At 60.1% G+C, this 21846-nt stretch overlaps 1 protein-coding gene across 1 annotated transcript; it reads left to right on the forward strand.

Moving 5' to 3' along the window:
* Positions 1 to 121: 121 nt before the first annotated feature.
* CSRP1 (cysteine and glycine rich protein 1) lies at positions 122 to 20593 on the forward strand. The gene is made up of 6 exons (XM_082463092.1): positions 122 to 265; positions 10227 to 10339; positions 15940 to 16108; positions 16905 to 17034; positions 19000 to 19093; positions 19556 to 20593. Exons 2-6 carry the CDS (start codon positions 10228 to 10230, stop codon positions 19630 to 19632), a joined length of 582 nt encoding a protein of 193 aa, XP_082319218.1. The 5' UTR covers positions 122 to 265; position 10227; the 3' UTR covers positions 19633 to 20593.
* The last annotated feature ends 1253 nt before the right edge of the window (positions 20594 to 21846 follow it).

The raw sequence follows: 21846 nt of genomic DNA on the forward strand, positions 1-21846 counted from the left end.
CGGGGGTCCCCAGGGCGCAGCCGGGACGCCTCCGGCCTGGGGGCCGCGCTGCGGGACTGCGCCGTGACATCAGCGCCGGTGCGGTGACATCGGCGCCGGTGTGGTGCAGTGTGCAAAGCCCACTGGTTGGCGTGGCCCGGACACGCCCTCCCCGAGCGGAACAAAACGCCGCGCGGGCCGGGCGCGCCCAGCCCCGCTTCCAGAGCGCTGCCCTGCCGCTCGTCCGCCCGCCGTCCGCCAACGCCGAGTGCCCAGCCGCCGCCAGGTGAGTGCGTCCCGGCCCCGCCGCGCGCAGGGCGCCCCCGGCCTTCCGGCCTCGCCGCCGCCCGGGAAGCTGCGAGGAGGGTCGCAAGGAAAAGGGGCGGCCGGGGCCGGCGCGGGCCGCAGAGGGGGGAGAAGTGGCGGCGGTTGGTTCTCTTTCCAGAAGGCGCGGGACTCCTCCCCGCCCCGGGGTCCCGGGACACAAAGGGCCCCCACGTGCCCCTGACCCGGGACGGCCAGTCTCCCCACCACCTGCACGTCCCGCGGCGGAACAATCGGCGATTCTGCGCGCGCACTGAGCTCATTGTACAGCGGGGGATGAGGGCGGCCGTGCCACCCCCCGCCTGCCCCCTGGACAGCGTGCCGCGGGCAGGGTGGGGTAACATCCAGGTTCAGGGCCGGCCTGTGCCCCGAGCTGTGCCCCGAGCCCAGGTGTGAGTTTCACCTTTAGGAAAGGACCAGATGGCAGCCGTCCCCGGTCACCCCCCACCACGTTCACACCCCTCCTCGCCCCTTGTCTTGGCGCTGCGTGGGGACCATCACCCTAGCCTGAAGGAAGCCACAGTGTTTGGTGGCCTCAGTCCCTGAAGGCCGGGGAGCAGGAAGGGGCTGCTACCGGCACACTTGAAGCAAGCTGCAGTATGTTACCCAGCAAGCCGCCTCGAGGCAGGCGTTGTATCTGCTCTCACAGGCCGCAGAATATTCTGCAAACGCCTGTCCCATTTGTTGTGCTCTGATCAAGCCCTGGGTCTAGGCGGGAGGGTGCACGGGCTCAGCCCTTCCCTGGAGGCCTGGGCTCTGGCCGCCACCCCTGCTCCGGGGCGTGGATGCATGGGCAGCCCCTCCCAGCTGAGAGGGCTTCACCTGGGCATCCTGTCCCAGCGGCTCCGGGAGGTCCAGTGGGCTCTCGTGGAAAGTGTGGCCCTGACTGACCCTGAGTACTCAGCCGACCGTGGACAGGGGACTTCGCTTCTCATGCTCAGCTTCTTTGGGGGGTGTTACGGGGAGGGCTGACACAGGCCTGGGGCCCAGAGGGGCCAGCTGCTGTCTTGTCCCTGGGCCTTGCCGCAGCCTTTCCCCTGCCCCCCGCCCAGACGCCGAGGAGGCTGGAGGAGCTCAGAGTGCAGGCTGGGGGTTTCTCCCGGTGGGACCTGGGGATGGGGTGTTGTGCCCCTGCCGCTGCTCACTTTCAGCCTCCTGATGCTCAAGGTGGGCTCGGGCTCTTTCCAGAGAGACCGCCTTGTGGCTGGATCCAGCCCTGTGCTGCCCACAGCCTCCCAGGGAATGGCCCAGTCCCGCGGGGAGGAAATCCGGGGGCGGGCGGACAGGCACGCGAGGAAGGAAGTTTATCCTGCAGAGCGTGGGCCAGGGAGGGGGAGGGGCAGCACTACCGCTGTGGAGGGTCTGGGGGGTGAGGGACGCAGAGGAGAAACTGAAGAGCCGGCCCACCACCTCTGCTGCGGGGCTGCTAATAAAACGGGAAGCACAGCAGGGCCACGGCCTTTGCCTCTGGGCCGTCCCAGCACCTGCCTTCCCAGCCCAGGTGTTTTCTTTTCTCAAGGCAAACGTTTGCCTGCTGGTGAGCTGGTGAATCCTCCCCGGCCGGGAGTGTAGTGTCGGCACTTGGTTGGCGAGCGGTAAATATTTGGTGAATGAAGGGGGTAGGAGTGGGCGGCTCGCTGAGCTGCCCTACCGGCCGTGTGTGAAGCTTGCAAACGGGGTGCTCTGGTGCTTGCCGGCGCCCCTGTGAGTGGGCTTGAGGCCCAGGTCAGGGAGGAGAGGGACGGTTTCTATTTACTCTGGGCCTCCTGGTGGGAAGGCAAACTGGGAAGGCTTTTTTGAGAGGCTGCTGGAATTTAGATATTTCTGTAAGCTGGCTTATTGTGAAAAGTTGGCTGGAAGAGGACAGAGGAATCCTGCATTAAACATTCTGAGGCGCTGGTGAGAATAAAGGTTCACCAGTTGCCACCACTCGGGCATTCTGGCAAATAAGAACTGGAGAACAAGCGTCAGAGCTGGCCCTTCCCAGAGAGAACAGTAGGCAGATGTCTGTGCTTGCTGGGCCCCAGGGACTGGCCTGCGTCCTCCACGTGTGTGTTATCTGGGACAGTCTGTGAGGTGGGGACGGACGCTCCCCATTTTACAGACGAAGAAACTGAGGCTCAGAGGTGATGAGTAACTTGCTGGGGGTTGCAGCTGCCATTCAGACACAGGCAGACTCCTTGCACACCCCCGCCCAGTCATTCGCGTTACAAAGAGCTTTATGGCGGCTCATAAACTACTTAAGGAAGATGTGGCTTCGCTGTGTGAACGTGGATGGAGTCTCGTTAGAACTCACAACCTCTCGGTCTTCCCTCTGCCGCATGGATGGGGAGGAGGAGGGGACCGTTCTGGAAGTCGGGGCCTGGGTCCCAGGTGATACGCTTTCACCAGGTCTGATGCGTGTTTGAATTTTGGTGCCAGGTTTGCAGGAAAGAAAGGAAGCCTGGGAAAGAGCCTGCTTCAGGAAAAGACACACACACACACACACACACACACACACACACACACACAGTGGAGCTGGGGGTGAGGTCAGGGAACTGCTGGGTACCCGCAGGAGCAGCTCTGCTGCGGTTTCCAGTGGGCAGGAATTTCTGTGGTGGTGATGGGGCCGCACTACGCAGCTACCCAGGAATTTGTCTGACGTCAGCACTGAGTGATTCCCATGTATGGTAAGGAGTGTAAACACCGAGGCAGCTAGCATTTCCACCTCTTCCCAGGGGCCGGAGGCACTGCCTGATTCCTGCAGCGACAGTGGATCACAGGCTCGGCCCCCGCCCGACCCACCAACCCGGCAAGCACACCCCCTCTGCAGTGCTCCCGGCTGTGTTTATACAGGAGCCGCGGGGGCAGGGGCTTCCCGAGACGTCAGCTGCAAACAGCCTGTTTTATAAGGTCTAAGGGCTCATGGGTTTTGTTTTTGCTTTTTAAAAATTAATCCAGGAAAATCGTTCAGACCTTTCCAGCATGGGTAACCAATTGTTACTAAGGTGACATCGTTCCAGACACAAGCAAAGACAGTTATCTGTTGGTTAGTCTGTGAGATCTTGTTATGATATAGGACTTCCTGTGACAGTTTGGAAATACTTAAAATGAATTCTAGACCCCCATTTCTACCTTGGTTGACCTTTGGACTTCTGAACCCCGGGGGTGGAACGCTCTGTTATAGGAGGCGTTGGGGGGCAGGCACCACCCCAGCCCACTGCCCCACAAGGGCCTCGGGGCCTGGACTTGAAAAGACAGAACTCAGGGAGGGAGATAGGGAGCCAGGGTGACAGTCGAGTTTTGGGAACCGTGGGGTCTGGAGGGATCGCAGCGCAGCGGTGCCGGCCGGCTTCTCCCAGAGGCTGAGTCACGTGCAGGGTTCCCAAGAAATCCCGTGAAGCTGAGGCCGGGCTTGTACCGCATGTTGGCCCTTCGTCCCCCCAGCAGTGACCATTCCTTTCAAGGCAGGACTGTTTGCCGGGCTCTCAGATGGCACCTCTAAGACCTGGGCTCTGAACCCTGAGCAGTGGGGTGCCCCCGACCCCCGCCTTGGCTGCCCTCCTGACGTGGGTGCGGGGAGGAAGGGGCTGAGCAGTGAGCTGGAAAGGGTGACAGCTCCCCTGTGTACCTGGCTGGATACCACACGGCCAGGTGACACTAAGTAGGCAGACACCTGATAGGTCTCTGCCAGACTGCGTGGGTGGGGACCTGAACTCTGTGCCCAGAAGTCACCCTTTGGCCCTGGGGAGCAAGAGGTTTTGGAACGGGAGAGGTGAGGGTTTTCCACTGGAGAAATAAAGACATGGCGTGGACTGTCAAGTCAAACCATTGATTTGAGGAGAGGAGGCCTTCCCTCAGACGCTGGCAGCCAGCGGTTAAGGGTTGAGCATCTCTGAGATGGTTTCTGAAACTTGAAACCTGACCACACTGGACCGTCACCTCAGCCCAACTTTCACAAGATGTGGGGTGAACGTGGGAGTGTTGCCCTGTGTCCGCTTCTCCCTCTGCTGCCCTGCATGCCCCGTCTTGGGTCTCTGCTCTCAAGACAGAGGATCTGATGAGACAGCTGCACAAGAAGGAGGGGGCAGCAGACTGAGCCGGCCGCTCGTCGGAAGAGTTCAGTCCCGGGCTTCTAGCTTCCGACCGGCCCTGGATCCTGGCATTTCCGGTAAATAGCTTCCCAGATATTTCCAGCCATTCAGCAGAAAATTGAAGCCTGGTTCTCTATCGAGATTGTCTACATGTGAAGTGGGACGAACCAGAACTCTCTGGAGGAACCCACTGCAAACCCAGAGTGGCTGATGTGACCACAGGGACAGCAAAGCTTCTTGGTCACCCAGAGCAGAAGACAAAAGAGTTGATGTTAAGACAAGTCTCTGCTTGCATCTGGGGTGCCGGGGTGATTACACCCCAAGGAAGGGCAGGGCACTCGTCCCTAAGTCAGGGATTCCAGGTCCCTGTTTGGCTTGCTACTTCTCAGGCCTTGCTCCTCCCAGACGTGGCCTGGCTGGGGAGGAGAGCGGACATCTGGCCCTCGCCTGGGCCCGTGCTGCGGGTGGTCGTCCGGAGTGAGCCCTTACAGCACACCAGGCCCTGGGCCATCGCTTTATAATTTCTTTCCTGATCCTCAGAACAACAATCTAAGGAGTCAGTGGATGGTCCGATTTAGAGACAACCACATCAAAGCTCAGACAGGAAAGTAACTTGATCGTTCCGCTGGGAAGGGATGAATCCAGGTCCCTTTTTCCTGACCTCTGAACTGAGCCGCCTGAACTCTGACCCAGAGAGCATCTCTCCTCCCCGTCGGCTGCAGGGCCTCTGTCCTCGGAACTGAGAAGGCAGCTGAGAAGGAGCCGGGCGTCCCTATAGGGACTCCAGAAGGTCTGAGAAACAGTTTCCTTTTAAGGCAGGGGGCCTCCTGTCCGCGGAGTCTGGCTGATGAAAAGGCGGGGCTGGTGGGAAGGAGGGGCGGAGCAGGAGCCCCCCGTGGGAAGGAGGCGGCCGGGGCTCCCCCAGCTGAGACCCCCCGCCCCCCGTACATCCCTTGGAGGGTCCTCACGTGGGCGGGGGGGGGAACCTGTCCACGGGGCTGCGCGGGACCCTCCTGGCAGCGGACACGGTCACCGCGCTTCTCCCCAAGGCGCCGGGCCCTGTCCCTTCTCTGGGCTCCCGAAGGGGACCCCCCACCAAGTGGCCTGGCTGAGGAGTGGCCCAGCCGGGAGGCGCCCCAGGCGGATTTCGCCCATCCTGCCCTGGGCCCTGCTGGATGTGGGCCCCTGACCCGGAGCCAGGGAGAACAAGGGCGGCCTGTTGGATATGTGGGTCTCCACGAGGGAGAAGGGCTTTTGTGTCGGGAGCAAAACACTGCTGGCAGCAGCTCCGCCCCACGGGGTAGGGGACGCCTCCTCCCTTAGGGGCGTCCTAGGGGCTGGAGGGCGTCCCCTGTGGGTTCAGGGGGTGGGAAGCAAGGTGCGGAAGGAGCCCGGGCGTCCCCCGAGTGCAGCCCCCTGAATACGATGGCACCAGCACAGTGATTGGGTGGCTGGAGCCGGCTGGATCCCAGTTCTGCTTCCTACAGCCTGGTGACCGCAGGGGGGTGGCCTGGCCTCCCCAGCCCTGTGTCTTCACCTGTGTCACGGGCGTGTCCCCAGCCCCAGGTCGCCAGGAGAAGTAGATGGTGTTTGCAGACTGCCCGGCACACAGTAGGTCAGCACACTCAGGGCAGGCTGTCTGCCGGGTGCCGCGGGCAGGGGTTTGGGGGTCGCGTGTAGTCACCTCGTCAGAGAAGCCGCGTGGCTCCGTGTGAACCAGAACCTCTCCCAGGGCTCCCCTCCCGGTGGCCGTCCCTGCACCGCCCCGCAGGGCCTGGAGTCGCCAGGTGGCTCAGGGGTCTGGGCTCTGCCCTGAGCCCCTCCCTGGGGTCACTCGGTGGAGCGGTGGGTGCCTGATTAGAAGGGGGCTCTGCAGCGAGGGCGGGGCGGGGGGGGGGAGGTGGCTGATGGTTAGGCAGCCGGTACCGACCTTGCTCCTCCCACCCGACTGTCCTTCATGGTTTGCAGCGCCCAGCTCTGGCTCAGCAGGGCAGAGGGGCGACAGGAATGGCGGGGCCTCAGAGGCTGGGGATGGGGCTGGCCCTGGGGCTCCGGGAGCTCGGGCCTCGAGGGTTATTTGAGGAGGCAGAGCGGGGCCGCGTGCGGTTAGAGAAATCCTGTCCTCTGGGGGTGTGGGATGTGGGGAAGCCTCATGAGCTGTGGACGGCCCAGAGCCCGGGAGGGGAAGGCTGGCCCTGTGCAGGTCGACGGCCCGTCCAGACCCACGTGGGTGAGGACGGTGGGCGTCCGCCCCGTCCAGCCTCCCGCATCCCAACGCACAGGCTTCGACTGAGGGCTTCCACATGCCTGGCCCCGGGCTGGGGCAATTAAATCACCAGCCCTGAGGATGTGTGAGAGGCGGTATAGCAGGAGACGGAGCTGGGAAGGTACTCTGGGGAGGCTCTCAGGGTGAGGAGTGAGCGTCCCCTTCTGTGCCAAGAAGGTCTGCAGGGGGGTGGGGGGGGGGCTAGGAAGGGGATTCCAGAAGCAGGGTGGCTGGAATTGTCCTCTCTGGGGATGCATTCAGGTGTAGGGTAACTGGCTTAAACAGCAGGGGAGCTTCTTAGTTTAACTGGAGAATCCGGAGACTGGTCAGCATGACGTCTGGCCTTGTTCTGTGGCTCAGCGATGTCAGGGCAGCTCCCTTGCTGCTTTTCTCAGCTCTGCCTTCCCTGCTGTCAGCTTCATCCTGGGAAGGCTGGTCCCCCTTGGAACCACAACCCCGGAGCCCATGGCTCCCCCTCCTCACTCAGGGCAGGGGGGCTTGCTTCCAGGACGTTCTCTCTGAAGATCAGGATGTTTTCTTCTCCGGAGCCCCCGGAACTCCCTTCTGTCTCCTTGGCCTGAAATGCATAAGGGCCCATCCCCAAGCTGGTAACCTGGGCTGGTCAGCTTAGGTTCAGGCCATGTGCCCTGGCTGAAAATCAGGGTGGTTCCCAAGGAGAAGGGGACTGGAGCGTGGTGCCCCCTCCGAGGGGGTCATGGGCCAGCTGAGTAAAGGTGAGTGGGAAGAGGCCCGGAGAGACAGGGATGTCAGGGTTTGGGGTGAGCAGGTAAAGGGGGCACAGAGCAGGTGCAGCCGCGAGAGGAGGAGAATCTCCCCGTTCTAGGGTTTGGGATAAGATTCCTCAGTGCTGGAGAGAATGGTTGGGGTTCCAGCAGCAAAAAATGGACAAGTCAGGAAAAAGAACAAGTTAGAGAGAAAAGGTAATGAGTTCAGGTGGCTCGTGTTGAAATCGAGGTGCTCATGGACCATCCAGGTGGAGGTGCTCCCGTGGAACCGGGTGTACGAGCCTGGGCTCAGGGCAGAGGTCAAGGTCAGCGATGAATGGAAGTCCTTGGCAGGGGTGACCTCAGGTGCAGTGGGATCAAAGGAGACTGGGGGGAGAGAGGGACCAGGGTGGGACCAGAGGAACCCCAGCTTTCAGGACACGGGAGGACAGAGCAGAGGCAGTGAAGAGTGACTAGTCCACTCCGACAAAGCCTTGCTGGAGATTCCCACAGTCTCGATAGTATTCCAGCCTGGGTCCTGGGGAGCTGGTGTCACCAACACCCCTTCCCCACGTGGGGCCTGCTCTCATCCCGCACATACCCACTGAGCATTGTGAGGGCCTCGGGCTCTGCAGAGATGGAGGGCATGGCTCAGCTGTGGCTCTCACTATTAGGGGAGCCAATTTATTGAACACCTGTATGAACACCTGTGTGCAGGGAACTTGGTAGTGAACCTCGACTGGACCTTCTTCTTGAGCGGAGGCCTGTGTCCACTGTCCGGGGGGAAGAAATTTTCCTCCACCCTTCTAGCTTCTTCTGACTGGAAAAAAATTAAATTGACACGAGACAGATGAACAGGAGAAAATCAAAGTTCAAGAACATGTCTACATGGGAGAGACCCAGAAAAACTGAGTAACTCCCCAAAGTGGCTGAAACCCTCACCTTAAATACCATCTTCAGCTAGAGACAAAAGAGGAAGTTGGAGGTAGTGGTTTGGGACCTCAAAGGGGAGGAAGGCAATTTACATGGAGATGGAAAAGCAAATGCTTGGTGAGCGAGTGTTTGCTGAGCCGGCAGACACAATGGGACAGAGTGGACTCCGGTCTCCAGGCCCTGCCGACCCTCCCACCACACCCGGCCCGTGTTCTTTGCAGAGATCTCTGGCGATAGCTCTGTTTGGGGAACAGGCCCTCTATCGAAATTCTTTTAGGCAGTTGGGGGAAGGTCAGAGTTTCTTCCTGAGTCTCTTGGGCCTTGATTGTTTTCAGCTTGAAATAATCTGCAGGACAGAGAGATGTTTCGGGATGGCAAGTTTTGTCCCTACACCGCGTCAGATGGGAAGCTCCGGGCAGTGGAGACCACGTCCCCTCTGCCCTAGACCCCGACTCTTTAGCTGCCGGCACATCCCTGGTACCAAGAGCGTGGGCTCTGGATGCCCCATCCCTGCGTTCGGTGTTTCCATGACGCACGTCCCGGGGGGTTTGCCTCTCCCCTGCCCACCCTCCATGTCCCAGCACACTGAACCCTACTCACCCCATCACCCATCTTGTACCCGCAGTCGCCGGCGCCCCCCATAGAGCTCCCCACCCCCGCCCCGTGCACTTCTGTCCAAAGAGCTGGAAGGGTCGCCGTCCCCCCGCAGCCAGGCATCTGTTGAGAGTGGTTGAGATGGGCCTTCCCTGATCTCGGGCTCTGCGGGCATCTGTGTCTGTGCCACTCGGGCTCTGACCTGCAGTGTCGCCTCCCCTGTGCCTTGGATTCTTGCACTAATAATCGTCACCGCACACTCAGCACGTGCCAGGTGCTGAGCCGCGCCTTTGACACGCCGTGTCTCACTGAATCCCCGGAAATGATCTATGAAGTAGCTTTTGCTTTTATCCCCGTTTTACAGATGTGGAAATCAAGGTTTAGAAAGACCAGCTACCTTGTTCAAGGTACACACAGCCAGTGAGTGGCAGGGTCAGGACTGGACCAAACCCATCTGGCATCAGGACCCCAGCTCAGAACCAATACCTAGAGCATCTCAATGCTGTCCCAGGCCGCCTCCTTCGGACTCACCTGGGTGCTTGTTAAAAATTCACGTTCTTGTACCTCATCCTCAGAGGTCATGATTCATTGGGTCAGAGTTGGTGCTGGAAAATCTGATTTTGCAAAAGCCCCCCACCTCCCCCCATTCTAATGGACTCTTAACTGTGCCCTGTGTGCCTGCCTCCTGCTTTAAAAAAGAATGGTTTTTTTGGTGAGCTATATCTTATATACAAAAGAGCGTATAAAACCTACATGTGTAGTTCAAAGGATAATTACAAAGGGAGCCTCTGTGTGATGACCACACATGGCTGGTGGCTTAGCAGCCCCCTTGGTGGCCCCCTTTTTCTCTCTTTGAGGTAACAAATCTAAGACAGTAGTTTGTGATACTCATTCCCTTGCTTTTCTTTATAACTCTCCCACCCATGGGTCGCTCCCTTGAGGATAGAATTTTGCCTGCTTGCGGGCCTGACACAGATAATTTGTGTTTTATGAGTTCTAGCTTATCTGCTTCTTTTGCTCCAAATTCGTCTTTGTGAGATTCATCCGTGTGGACGCGTGTAGCAGATGGTTCGTCGTTACTGCTGTTATGGCCTGTATCTTGTGCTTGCGTGTATCCTTTAGAATGACGGGCACGGGGCTGAAAACACAGCGGTTGCTCAGCGATCACCTGTGGGCTCTGGGGTGGGAAGCCCCCAGGTTGCCATTCAAGGAGGGCTCTGCCCCCCCCGCCCCAGCTCCCCACTCGGCCTCTGTCCCTGGCTGTTCTGTTGTGGGCCATCTGTGTCTCCATCTCCCCGGGCAATTAATTCCCGTTTCTGCGTCCACTTTCAGAATGCCGAACTGGGGAGGAGGTAAGAAGTGTGGGGTGTGCCAGAAGACGGTGTACTTCGCTGAAGAGGTTCAGTGCGAAGGCAGCAGCTTCCACAAATCCTGCTTCCTGTGCAGTGAGTACGCACCCCTCCCAGGCCCTGCTGTTGCCATGGGGACCGGATGGGCCTGTCGACACCCCGGGGAACTGACCCCACGGGAGGTAAACAGCTTGACATTTGGCTGGCACGCAGCTGAGCAGGGAAGCACTTCAGGGCCTCTTTGTTCCTCAGAAGCTGTTTTCTGAGGGGAGGGGGTGGCGGAGGCACAGGGGCTGAGTGCCAGGCAGGAAAGACTCGGGTCGGGAAAACTTTCCACCCACTCTCTCTTCTTTCTCTCCCTGCCACGATCCTGGCATTTAAGAGGAAGACACCTTTAGCCCAAAGTTTCATCAGTCTTTGGACCCAGATTACCCCTTGTTAAATGGCAACAGAAATCATAGATGCAGAGGACAAACTAGTGGGGAGGAGGAGGGCAAGATAGGGGAAGGGAATTAAGAGGTCCAAACTACGATGTATAAAATAAGTAAGCTACAAGGATATATTATACAGCACAGGGAATATAGCCAGTATTTTATAACAGCTATAAGCGCATAACTTTAAAAGTGGTGAATCACTATGTTGTACGCTTGGAACTTATGTAATACTGTACATCAGCTATATTTCAATTAAAAAAACATTTTTTCAAGGCAGCAGCCTCACGGGAAGCTGCGTCTAGGGAGGAGCTGGGCTCTCCCTCCCCTGCGCCTGCAGCCCGAGGCCTTTCCCCTCACTGCCCATCCCCGCCTGACAGTCTGGGGTAAGAGGGGGATGAGCAGGAGGTTCTTGGACATCGTCCCGACAGCCGGACCCAGACCTGCTGCGATCACAGCCTGGATGAACAGGAAGCCGGGCAGCGGCCGCCATCCAGCTGGGAGCTGTCGGGTGGGCCGGGGGATGCAGGGGATGCAGAGGCCGCGGTGCTGCCCTGGCCACGGCCCGGGCCGGGCAGCCTTTCAGAGCTCCCGGCCCAGGAAGTGGCGGACGGAGGGAGCCTCCCCATTTTCCTGAGTGCCGGGGCTCATTGCGACAGAGCCGAGGTTCTGGGTTAGGAGAAGAGGTGACCTGCGTTTTCCTTGAGCCCAGGCAGAGGGGGAGGCAGGGAATGTGTGGGGTTAAGCTCTGGGTTTCAGAACCAGTTGGTCAGGGTTTGGATGTGAATTCTGTTTTTGTTCTCTACGTGGTGATGGGCAGGTTACTTGGTTTCTCTCTGGTTGTGTTTCCTCAGCGTTATGGGGGGGATAACGGCACCTACCTCAGGGCGGCAGGGGGGTGGGGGGAGAGAATCAACAGGGAAGGGGCTCGGAAAACAAGCAAAGCAGGTGGAGCAGTTGTGAGTGTGCAGTAAATGATAGCTCCCCGACACATACACACACACACACACACACACACACACACCACACACACACACACACACATACACACACCACACATACACACATGCTCACATACACACACACCACACACATACACACGCTCACATACATACACACCACACATACACACACCACACATACACACACATACACACACACCACACATACACACATGCACACATACACACACACACCACACCACACACACACATACACCACACACACACATGCTCACATACCACATACACACCCCACACATACACACACCAAACACACACACATGCTCACATACACACACACATGCTCACATACACACACACATGCTCACATACATACACACACATACCACACACACATGCCACGCAGAACACACACACATACCACACACACACACGCACACACCACACACACACACCACACACCACACCACACACACACACACCACACACACACACGCACACACCACACACACACACCACACACCACACCACACACATACATACACACACACATGGCCCTGGGGGATCCCCGGCAAGATGGTGTGGCTCGAGGACCCCTCAGCAGCGGCTGACATCTCAGCCTGTCTGGGGGGTCTGGGAGTCGGGCCCGTGCCCCCGGCTTCACACGAGCGGAGTCGGGAGAGCTTGGCTGCGTCGCTTCCAGGAGCTCGTGGTCCAGAGCAGGGTCCAGACAGGCCAAGGGCCACCTGCCCCCTGGATGAGCACCAAAGCCCACCTGCTGTGGGCGGAGCAGCCAGAAGCCCCGCCCCGTGCAGCCACAGCCTCCGGCCGCTGAGACTGACCGAGGGCCGCGGGCGGCCAGCAAGCTTGGGTGGGGCTTTTGGCGTCCAGCCCGGAGGAGGCCGCCCACAGCAGCGTCCTGTAATCAGCAGTTCACTGCACTCAGGACTTTTCGAGCTGTTTATTTTTTTCAGAGGGAATAAGAGGGTTTGGCTCTGGCCAGGGAGAGGGTCCAGACTGCTGGTCCCAAGGACCCCTCTCTGCCCTCGAATGTTGCTTTAATCACAGACTGAAATGGGCCAGCTGGGCGGGGAGGCCTGCAGGCCTGCCTGTGGAGGAGTGGCTGCTGGCCAGGAGGTCCAGGGAAGCCAGGAATGCGGGGCGGGGGGCGGTACAGGAAGGAACAGGCAGGCCTGGGGCAGGGGTGGGGTGCAGAGGACCAGAAACAGTTGTGGGAGGTCAGGCCGGGGAGCAGGGCGGGGAGGGCTGCTGTAGGACTACTAGCAGCTGTAGGTCAGCCTCCTGTGTCTCCGGGGTCTCCGGCTGCGGCGGAGTTCCTGGGCACCGGAGCTAGAGGATGTCCCCTGTCTGAGCATCTTCACGACCTGCTGATTCTCGGGGCCTAGAGCAGCACCGGGCACGCAGGTGTGTTTACGAGTGGAAGGAGGGTCACTTCTCTTTCAGTGACGTGGGCCTAAGTGTCCAGCTGGAATCAAGAATGCAGAATCACCCTCGGAATCAGGGGACCTTCACCTCCAGAGGCAGAGAAAGGCCAGCAGGGTGTGGGCCTGGGTGGCATCAGGGACCTCAGTCCCTTGCTGGCCAGGCCTGGCTGAGTCCCCGAGAGAAGGTCCTCTGACCGTCCTGGTGCTTGCCTCTGGTTCCTACTCAGGTTGGCACCCACAGTCCCTTTCCTGGGGCCTGGGCTACGCAGGACGCTGCCCTAGATGGTCGGGGAGGGCAGCCTCCTCCCTGGGCTCGGCCCGCAGGGTACAGCCTGGTGGTGTGAGGAGGGGCCACCGGTCCCCATCCGCAGGCAAGAGGGCTCAGCTCTGCAGGGACCTGCCCCGAGGCTGCTGCTTCTCTGAGCGGTAACGGCTCCCACCTGGGGCAGGTCAGCCCTGTGGGCAAGCAGAGCAGGGCTGGCCTCTCCCCGAGGTGGCAGCTGCTGGAGCTGGGCTGCCCCCCGGGACCCGGAGCACCGGGGCGCTCTCAGAGCCCTGCGCGCCCCCAGCTCCAGCATCCCTCAGCCGCAGGCTGTGGTCCCACGCCCGGCCCGCCCGAAAGGGCTTCTGGGCTGGCAGGGAAGAATCAGGCCTGGAGGTCAGGCTGGGCTCCGGCCGGGCCCTGCTTCTGGCTGGTTCTATGAGCTGGAACTTTTCTGGGGGCCTTGGTTTTCCTTCCAGAAACAGAGAACTACTCTCCGTCTTGGGTTGGGGTGAGGGGGCCCTGGCCTCTCACCTGGGGCCTCTACCCTGTGGGATCTGGAGTACATTTTCCCAGCAAATGCACACAACCAACCCGTAATTAAGTTTTTCTGTTTGTTTGGTTTTTGCTTAACATGGTTTGGTAGAAATTGATTTAGGCCTTCCTTCAAAATTCCCCTTAATGGAGCTTCTGGAGGAGCCTACAGGTGCCCGGACTGGACCGGGGTGGAAGGCAGAGGCCAGGGCCTCTGGGAGAACAAGGCAGAGCGGAAGCTGGCAGCGAGGTCGGGGTGCCCCCTATAGAAGCTGGGGCTCAGGCAGGGGGCCGTCTGGAGGGGTCAGTCGTAGACCCTGGAGTCTCCTCTGGGCTGAGCCCCTGGGTCTCCTGCTGGCAAGGTCGGTCTGAGGAGACCTCCCTTCCTCTCGCCGTTCTGTCTCACTTTCTGCCTCCCCTCTGGTCCTGGAATTTCCAGGTCCGCTTGGGTCTTACAGGAAGCAATTCCAGGCCAACTCCTGACTTCCCACCCAAGAAGGAATGTTGGAGCCCCACCCCCTGCTGTTCCTGCTCCCTCCATCCGGGAGCCAAGCCCTAGGGAGGCGGTGGGAAGGTCCATATTTGGGTCGCCTGAGTGCCGTAAGGACGTGGGGATCTCAGGGACGGGACCAGAGGGTCCTTATTTAGTCTGAAATCTCCAACCTGAGCCCTGGGGGCAGAGAGCCGGCCTTTAAAGGCAAGGGGATGGCTGGGAATTCCCTGGCGGTCTAGTGGTTAGGACTTGGAGCTTTCACTGCCAAGGGCTCAGGTTCAGTGCCTGGTCAGGGAGCTAAGATCCCATAAACCACACAGCGGAGGAAAAAAAAAATCTGAAGGCAAGGGGATGGCAGGCTGGCCAGAGCCGAGCAGAGCACCTCTTTGCAGGGAGGAGCGGCCGGCTCCTCCAGGGGTTCCCCCGGAATCCATCTTCAGAAGCACGTGTTTGAGGATGTGGTCCAGGTGGACACACTGAATCCCAAATCTGAGGACCTTCGTGGGACCCAGTTAGAATCATAGGACAAGACCTCTAAAGAAGCAGGGGAAGTCAGGTCTCTTGAGAGAAGGACTTGGGGTTTGGAAGCCGATGATATTTGGAGGCCTGACCCCCCGCCTTGTGTTCCCACGGCACCAGCTCTGTATCACACTATAGGAGCAGCTGACGTTTATGATGACCTACTGTGCACAGGGTACTGTGCTAAGTACTCCCTGGGTGAGGGCTCATTTAATTCTCACAGCCACCTTTTGGGGGGAGGCTGTCATCCGCATCTACCAGTGGACGCGTGGGCTGGGAAGGGGCGGGGAGAGAGATTGGGCTCTGGGCAGCTGACTCTACATGACCCTGGGCTCCGAGCTGTTTTACTCTGGATCTCTGGGCACAGCCCTGCTCTGAGATCCACAGGAAGATACAGGCGGCCCGCAGGCTTTCCAGTTTATCCCATTCCAGTCTCTTAGCCTTGGAGTCAGGAAATTCTTCCCAGCATCTGACCTCAGTCCCTCCTGTGGCAAAGTGATTCTGAGATTAGAAATTGCAGATCTCGCTGTCGTGTTGAGCACAGCCTGTATCTCATTGCAAAGCCCGCCATGCCGGGCGCTTAATAAATATTGCCCTTGCCCTCTGGGGGCATCACTTCCCCTGCACCCCTTCCCCCAGGCCTGTAGGGGTGTCCCTTCTCGATCCCATCGCTGAAGGCAGGAAAGCGCTGCCCTTCTTCCTTCCTTTCTTTTTTTCCTCTTCTGTCGGGACACATGGTCTCTCTGTCAAGGGTAGAGTGAAGGTCCAGCAGGCTTCCTGGGGCTTGGGGTCAGTCTAGGCTCTTGGCTACTGAACCCGGGGACTTCTGAGGGTGCAGAGGACCAAGGAAGGCCCATGCGGTTCCTGGTGGGGGGCGGCTCGGCCAGCATCCTTAGACGCCCTCCTCTCTCCTCCCAGCTCCCTGGCCATCCTGACCCCTGTCACCAGGCTCCTGAAAGATCGGGATATTATGTGTGCAGAGTCCCAGAGAGCTTCGGCTCTCGGGGTGCTTGCAGCGAACCAACTCCCCCTACCCTCTTCCCTCTGCAGTGGTCTGCAAGAAGAATCTGGACAGCACCACCGTGGCCGTGCACGGCGAGGAGATTTACTGCAAATCCTGCTATGGCAAGAAGTACGGGCCCAAGGGCTACGGCTACGGGCAGGGCGCGGGCACGCTGAGCATGGACAAGGGGGAGTCGCTCGGCATCAAGCACGAGGAGTGAGTACACCCCTCCCAGGTGTAGAAGCACCTACTGTGTGTCAGGCCAGTCAGAGGAACGGGGGTCCAGCAGGGAATGAAACAGCCCAGGCTCTTCCCTATACGGCGGAGCCACAGCCCATATTTTCATGGTGTCAGAGCTGGGAGGGGCCCCAAGAATTCCTGGGTCTCATCTCTTCTTTCCACAGATGAGAAAACCCAGCCGGTCTCAGTGACTTGCTGGGGGCCCCTACAGCCAGTGAGTGTCCGAGCCGGACCAGCTTGAACCCCTGCTCACCGGGGCGTCAGTTCCCTTCCCCGGAATCACGGGGTGTCACTAGGTCCCCAGTGCCCACTGACCACTGACCTGCTGTGAGTGGAGGTGCTGGCGGTCAGCCTGCCAGCTCCTTGGCCCTGGGGGGATGGACGGAAGTGACGGATGAGTTCCCACATTTCGGCCAAGGTCAGTGCCCCAGTGGGGGTGATTGGTCAACAGATTTCTCCTGGAAAGACTCTCATAATCGGCAGGCCAAAGGAATGGGGAACAGAGGAGGGCAATTCCTAACAAACGAGGTGTTCTGTGACTCCAGTGTTTTAACTGGGGGGCTGAGCGAAGTCTGATGTGCCGGTGAGAGTAACATTGTGCCGGCCCTTGGTGTGTCCATCTGTAAAGTGGGAGGTGACCCTACAGGCCCTAGCAGCCACAGCCTTGTAACCGGCTAGGCCAGGTGGAGGCGGGGTGGTGCCCACACAGTGCCAGACCCCCGCCCGTACTGCTGCCTGTACGTCATGTCACCGCACGTCCTTCCCCACGCAGGGGCCCCAGCCACAGGCCCGCCACCAACCCCAATGCGGCCAAGTTTGCCCAGAAGATCGGCGGCTCTGAGCGCTGCCCACGGTGCAGCCAGGCCGTCTACGCCGCCGAGAAGGTGATTGGCGCTGGGAAGGTAAGGAGGCTGCTGGGCCAGCGGGGGGTGTGGGGACGCGGGCCGGCCAGGCCCCTTCCTGAAGCGTGGCTTCCAGAGCTCTGCGAGTGCGACCTTAGCTCTGCTCAGCCAGCCCGAGCCCTGGGCTGCAACTCCCTCCCTTCGTTTCAAAGCCCACCGTGAAGGGGGAACCTTTGTCCCCGGGCTCGCTTGTCCCCTGTGCCTTCCGGTCTCCAGGGGGCTGAATCCCTCCCGATCGAGCGTAACAGCCTCACTCCTGGTGGAGCTGATTATTAAGCGCCTACGGGCACTTCCTAGCGAGCTGCCAGTCTATGGGTGTCTCTAGAATCAGGGGCCGCAGACCTCTCAGGGTGCGTGGACACAAGCCCTGAAAAGAATATGCAGACTTTTGTGGGATCCTGTCTCTCCCTGGGAAGACAGTCCACAGCATCTGTCAGATTTTCAAAAAGATTTGTGATCCAGAAATGTTAAGAACCACTTGAAAATCCACGTACATCCTGTTTCAGGGGATGTGGACTCAGAAACCCACCCATGTCCCCGCAGGGCAGAGCTTCCCAAGGTTCAGGCCTATCACAGCCTCCTGGGAGGCAGTCTTTTCTAACTGCCTCGCCTGCCCTTCCCCCTCAGTATTCCCATAGTAGCCGCCCAGGTCACCAAAGCACAGTGGGGTCCCCTCCCTCAGAGAGGCTGTGGGCAGGGGTCAGGGTTTGCAGCCTGGGACCAGCAGTCGGGGACCACTGAAGGGGCATATTCAGGATGGGTGCCCAGAGGGGGTTTCTGGACCTTCACACGAGGCTTGGCCAGGCTCACACGGTCAGCTGTGCAGCCACGGGGCCTGGAGCCTGTCTGCAGCTTCTCTGGACCTGCGTCTTGGCCTCCGAGGCTTTTCAACCTTGAGGAGGGGCCGGGGGGGGTGGACGGGGAACTCACACGTAGGACAAGTCTAGACCCAGCACTGGTGCCTGCTGCGGGGCTGGGGGTGCTGGGGTCTGGAGCCTGCTCAGGGCCCCAGACTCCTTGGCCCCTCGAGCACCGGGCAGGAGGCAACATGCGCGGGTCTGGCTGTCAGGAAACCGGAGGGCATGCAGTGGCTGTCAGGAAACCGGAGGGCATGCAGTTTCCTTTCTCATCTCCACCCCAGGCACGGGCAGCCGTTCGAGGGAGTCTCTTTGCCCTTAAAAGGCCTTGTTTTGTCCCGTCTGCTGCTGCCGGCCTCTGGCTTCCCCGGTTCTGCAGAGCTGTCAGCCCGCTTGGCTGCGCTGCCCGAGCTGGCGTCTGATCCGGCTTTGGCAGCCTCCCGCCAGGGGTGCAGACCCAGGCCACCTTCCCCGGGGAGGCTGTTGGCTGTGCTGCCTCTGAGCTCCTCGTAGAAGCATGAGGGGCTTCTGTGGCCCCCAGGGAACGAGGCTCCTTGGCCTTTCCCTGCGGGTTCAGCGCAGCTCGTGGACCCTCTCTCCTTCCAGTGGTGCTGGGCGCCTCCTCTGTGCCAGGCCCCTGCCCAGCTGCGCCACCCCCCCTGCCGCGGTGACGGCCTTTGGGCAAACCAGGCACCTGTTCTAGGATCCAGAGGCCTGGCGGATCATGAAAGCCTGCCTTGTGGCCAGGCTCCGTCTGTCTGGTCCTCACATCCGGCTGCAAGGGCGGCAGCGGTCTCCCCGTGAGGGGTGGGAAGGCCGTGCACCTGGAGGTGATGCCAGGACGGGTCCGAAGCCCTCGCCCACTCCAGTGGTCCCGGGCAGGATGGTCAGGATGAGGCTGGACCGGCCCTGACGGTGGGAGCTGGGGAGCAGCTGCCTTGGCGGTGGTCCCACCCCTTGCCTGCTGCCGCTGCCCACCCAGCGCTTTCTCCAGGAGGGGGGGCTTGGGGTCCCTCCAGCAGCGGGGCTGGTCAAGCTTCACGAGTGCCTTCATCATGTCTAGGGGAACGGCTGGGGGGCAGCACTAACTGCTTCCTTCCCTCCCCAGTCCTGGCATAAGTCCTGCTTCCGGTGCGCTAAGTGCGGCAAAGGCCTCGAGTCCACCACCCTGGCCGACAAGGATGGCGAGATTTACTGCAAAGGTGGGTGGTCCCTCCTGCACATCTTCCCTTCCTGGAGGTCTGAGGGGCAGAGGGCCGAGCAGTTAGGCCCTTGCCAGATGCAGACCCACTCCGGGCCTCAGAGTCCGTTCCAGAGCGTCTAGTGAGACCCTTTCCTGTTAGAGCTGAGGAGGAGCCCAGGGGAGGAAGTGACTTGGCCAGAGTCACGGGGAGATCAGGGCAGGCTGGGGCAGAGCCTGGGCTCCAGGCTCCCGGCCCAGAGCTCTGACAGCAGATGACGCTTCCCCTGGGATTTCAGAGGCAGGGGAATGGCCACACCGTGGAGCCAAGAGCCTCCTCACCGTTGGAGTGGACGTGGAGGGGGCAGCGCTGGCGGGCTTCGCTGCTCCCGGGCCCCGGCCAGGCGCTGCGGTTGCGGGAGCTACGGTGGGAGGGCCGGGAGGTGTGGCCGGGGGCGTCCTCACCCCTCTGCTCTCTCTGCAGGATGCTATGCTAAAAACTTCGGGCCCAAGGGCTTCGGCTTTGGGCAGGGAGCTGGGGCTCTGGTCCACTCTGAGTGAGCCTGCCCGTCGCGTGCCCACGCCTGTGCTTCTCATCACCACCCCTTCCTGGCAGCCTCACGACCTCCAGGATTCGTCCTCCCTTCAGCCCTGCACGCGTCACTAAGGACTTGAACTGGGGTGTCTGGCTCCCTTTGCTTCGGGCGTCTGCCGGAGGCCTCACCCCTCCAGGGCGCTCCCTCCGCCTGGGACCTGCCACCCATCACTAGCAGGAGGCCTTGGGGCTCTGGGTCTCCCCCTGGCCCTGCCCCACCCCGCAGACCCCTGTCCTCAGCCTCTTAGCTGCACGCCCGTCATCAGTGGAGCCCAGCGGGCGGGGAGCAGGACCGGGTGGGGTGGGAAAGGCTGTGCTTCTTTTCTGGTGTCCCTCAGAGCAGGCCTGGGGAGTCCCAGCTCGGGAGTTCCTGGGGGACACGCAGGCAGGCACACACCACAGGGGCCGCCTGCCCCGCTCGGCCTGGTGCCTTTGAGACTGGGGGCAGGTGTCCCCCCACTTGGGCGGAGAGCAAGCCAGGCCTAAGGGCCCCAGAGTCAGGATGTGGTCTGGCCTCCCCAGGCTCGAGCTCCCTGTGGGACGGGGACCCTAATGAGACACTCCAACATCGCTGCACTGTCAGAGGCCCAAACCTGAGGGTGCGTAGCTCTGCCACCAGCCCTGGGTCCTAAGGCCGGGGCTCTGTCCTTAGCACGCCTGCCTGACCCTCAGATGTGGAGGGAGGTACACGCAGCCTGTCTTCACCTGGACACCCTTCCCCTGCCCCCAGCCTTCTCCAGTGATCCCTCTCTGGCCACACCACCCACCCCTTCCAGGCCCCCAGGTCCAGAGCAGCAGGAGGATGGGGAGGGGCCAGGCCCCGCTGCCCCCAGGGACAGAGTGGGGCTGCCCTCTGGACCGTGGGCTGCAGCGCGGGCTGTACTCAAGCTGATTCCGCACCCAGTCAATAAAGCTGTCAGAACAGAACTCTGGTGCCCTGTCCTGCTCTGGACCCCCGTGGGGCTGGGAGGGGACTTGATGGGAGCAACCGAAAGTTAGCAGGAGGTCTGGTGGAAAGAAAGTGGCCGCTTCCTGCTGTGCTGGGGCTGCTTCCTCCCTAGTGTCCGTTGTAACTGAACTCGCTGTCCCGGAGTGACCCGACCAACCCAATCCAGCTGCCACGTCTGGGGGTGGGAACTGTGTGGGCTTGGAATTTGAGGGGCTCGGCAAGGCCCCCAAACTGTGCTGAGAACTTTTCCCAGCTTGGAAAGTCGTAGAGTGAGAGGGAAACTCAGCCAGAGGAACGTGCATGTCAAATCCAGAAAGCTCACTTCTGCCCAGGAGGAAGGCAGTGCAGTGAGGGCTGGGAGTCCGAGATCAGGTCCAAGATCGCTGTCGTCGGGCAGGGCCTGCTGCCTGGCTCACAGATGGCCGTCTTCTCACTGTGTCCCCCCGTGGCGGGAGGAGCGGGAGAGAGTTTCCAGGGGTCCCTAATCCCACTCATGGGGGCTCCACCCTCCCGACCTGATCACTTCCCAGAGGACCCACCTCCAAATACCATTAACCGGGGATCAGGTTTCAACCCATGAATATGAGGGGTAGGGAGGACAGTGTTCAGTCAATAGCATTCTGTCCCCCAAATTCATGTCCTTTTCACACGCAAAATTCACTCACTCCGATCCAATAGCCCCAAAGTCTTAACTCTCCTTCCAGAGACTTAAAGTCTCACACGGTGTCGTGTACACTGGACTTGGGAGAAACCCCAGGTCTGAGGTGTCCTGAGGCAAATTCCTCTTCAGCTGTGAATCTGTGAAAAATACGTGTTCTGTGCTTCCAAGGGACAAAGGTGGGACACACAGAGGATAGACATTCCCGTTCCAATAGGGAGAAATAGGAAAGAAGAAAGGAGTGACAGAACCAAGTAATTCCAAAACCGAATGGGGCAAGTTCCACTAGACCACAAACCTTGAGACCAGTCCTCTGCCTTCTGGACCCACCGGGGTGGGGCGGCTCCTGGTGGTCCCCTCACCGGAACCCTGGGGTGGGGGTGGCCCTAGCACTTTTTTTTTTTTTAAATGGAAGTTTTTTTAAACGTTTTTAGTTCTTTTATTTATTTATTTACTTATTTAATTTATTTATTTTGGCTGCGTTGGGTCTTCGTTGCTGCACGCGGGCTTTCTCTAGTTGTGGCGAGCAGGGGCTACTCTTCGTTGAGGTGCACGGGCTTCTCATTGCGGTGG

This window comes from Balaenoptera physalus, assembly GCF_965194825.1.
Source record: "Balaenoptera physalus genome assembly, chromosome: 1".
NCBI classification, from domain to species: domain Eukaryota; kingdom Metazoa; phylum Chordata; class Mammalia; order Artiodactyla; family Balaenopteridae; genus Balaenoptera; species Balaenoptera physalus.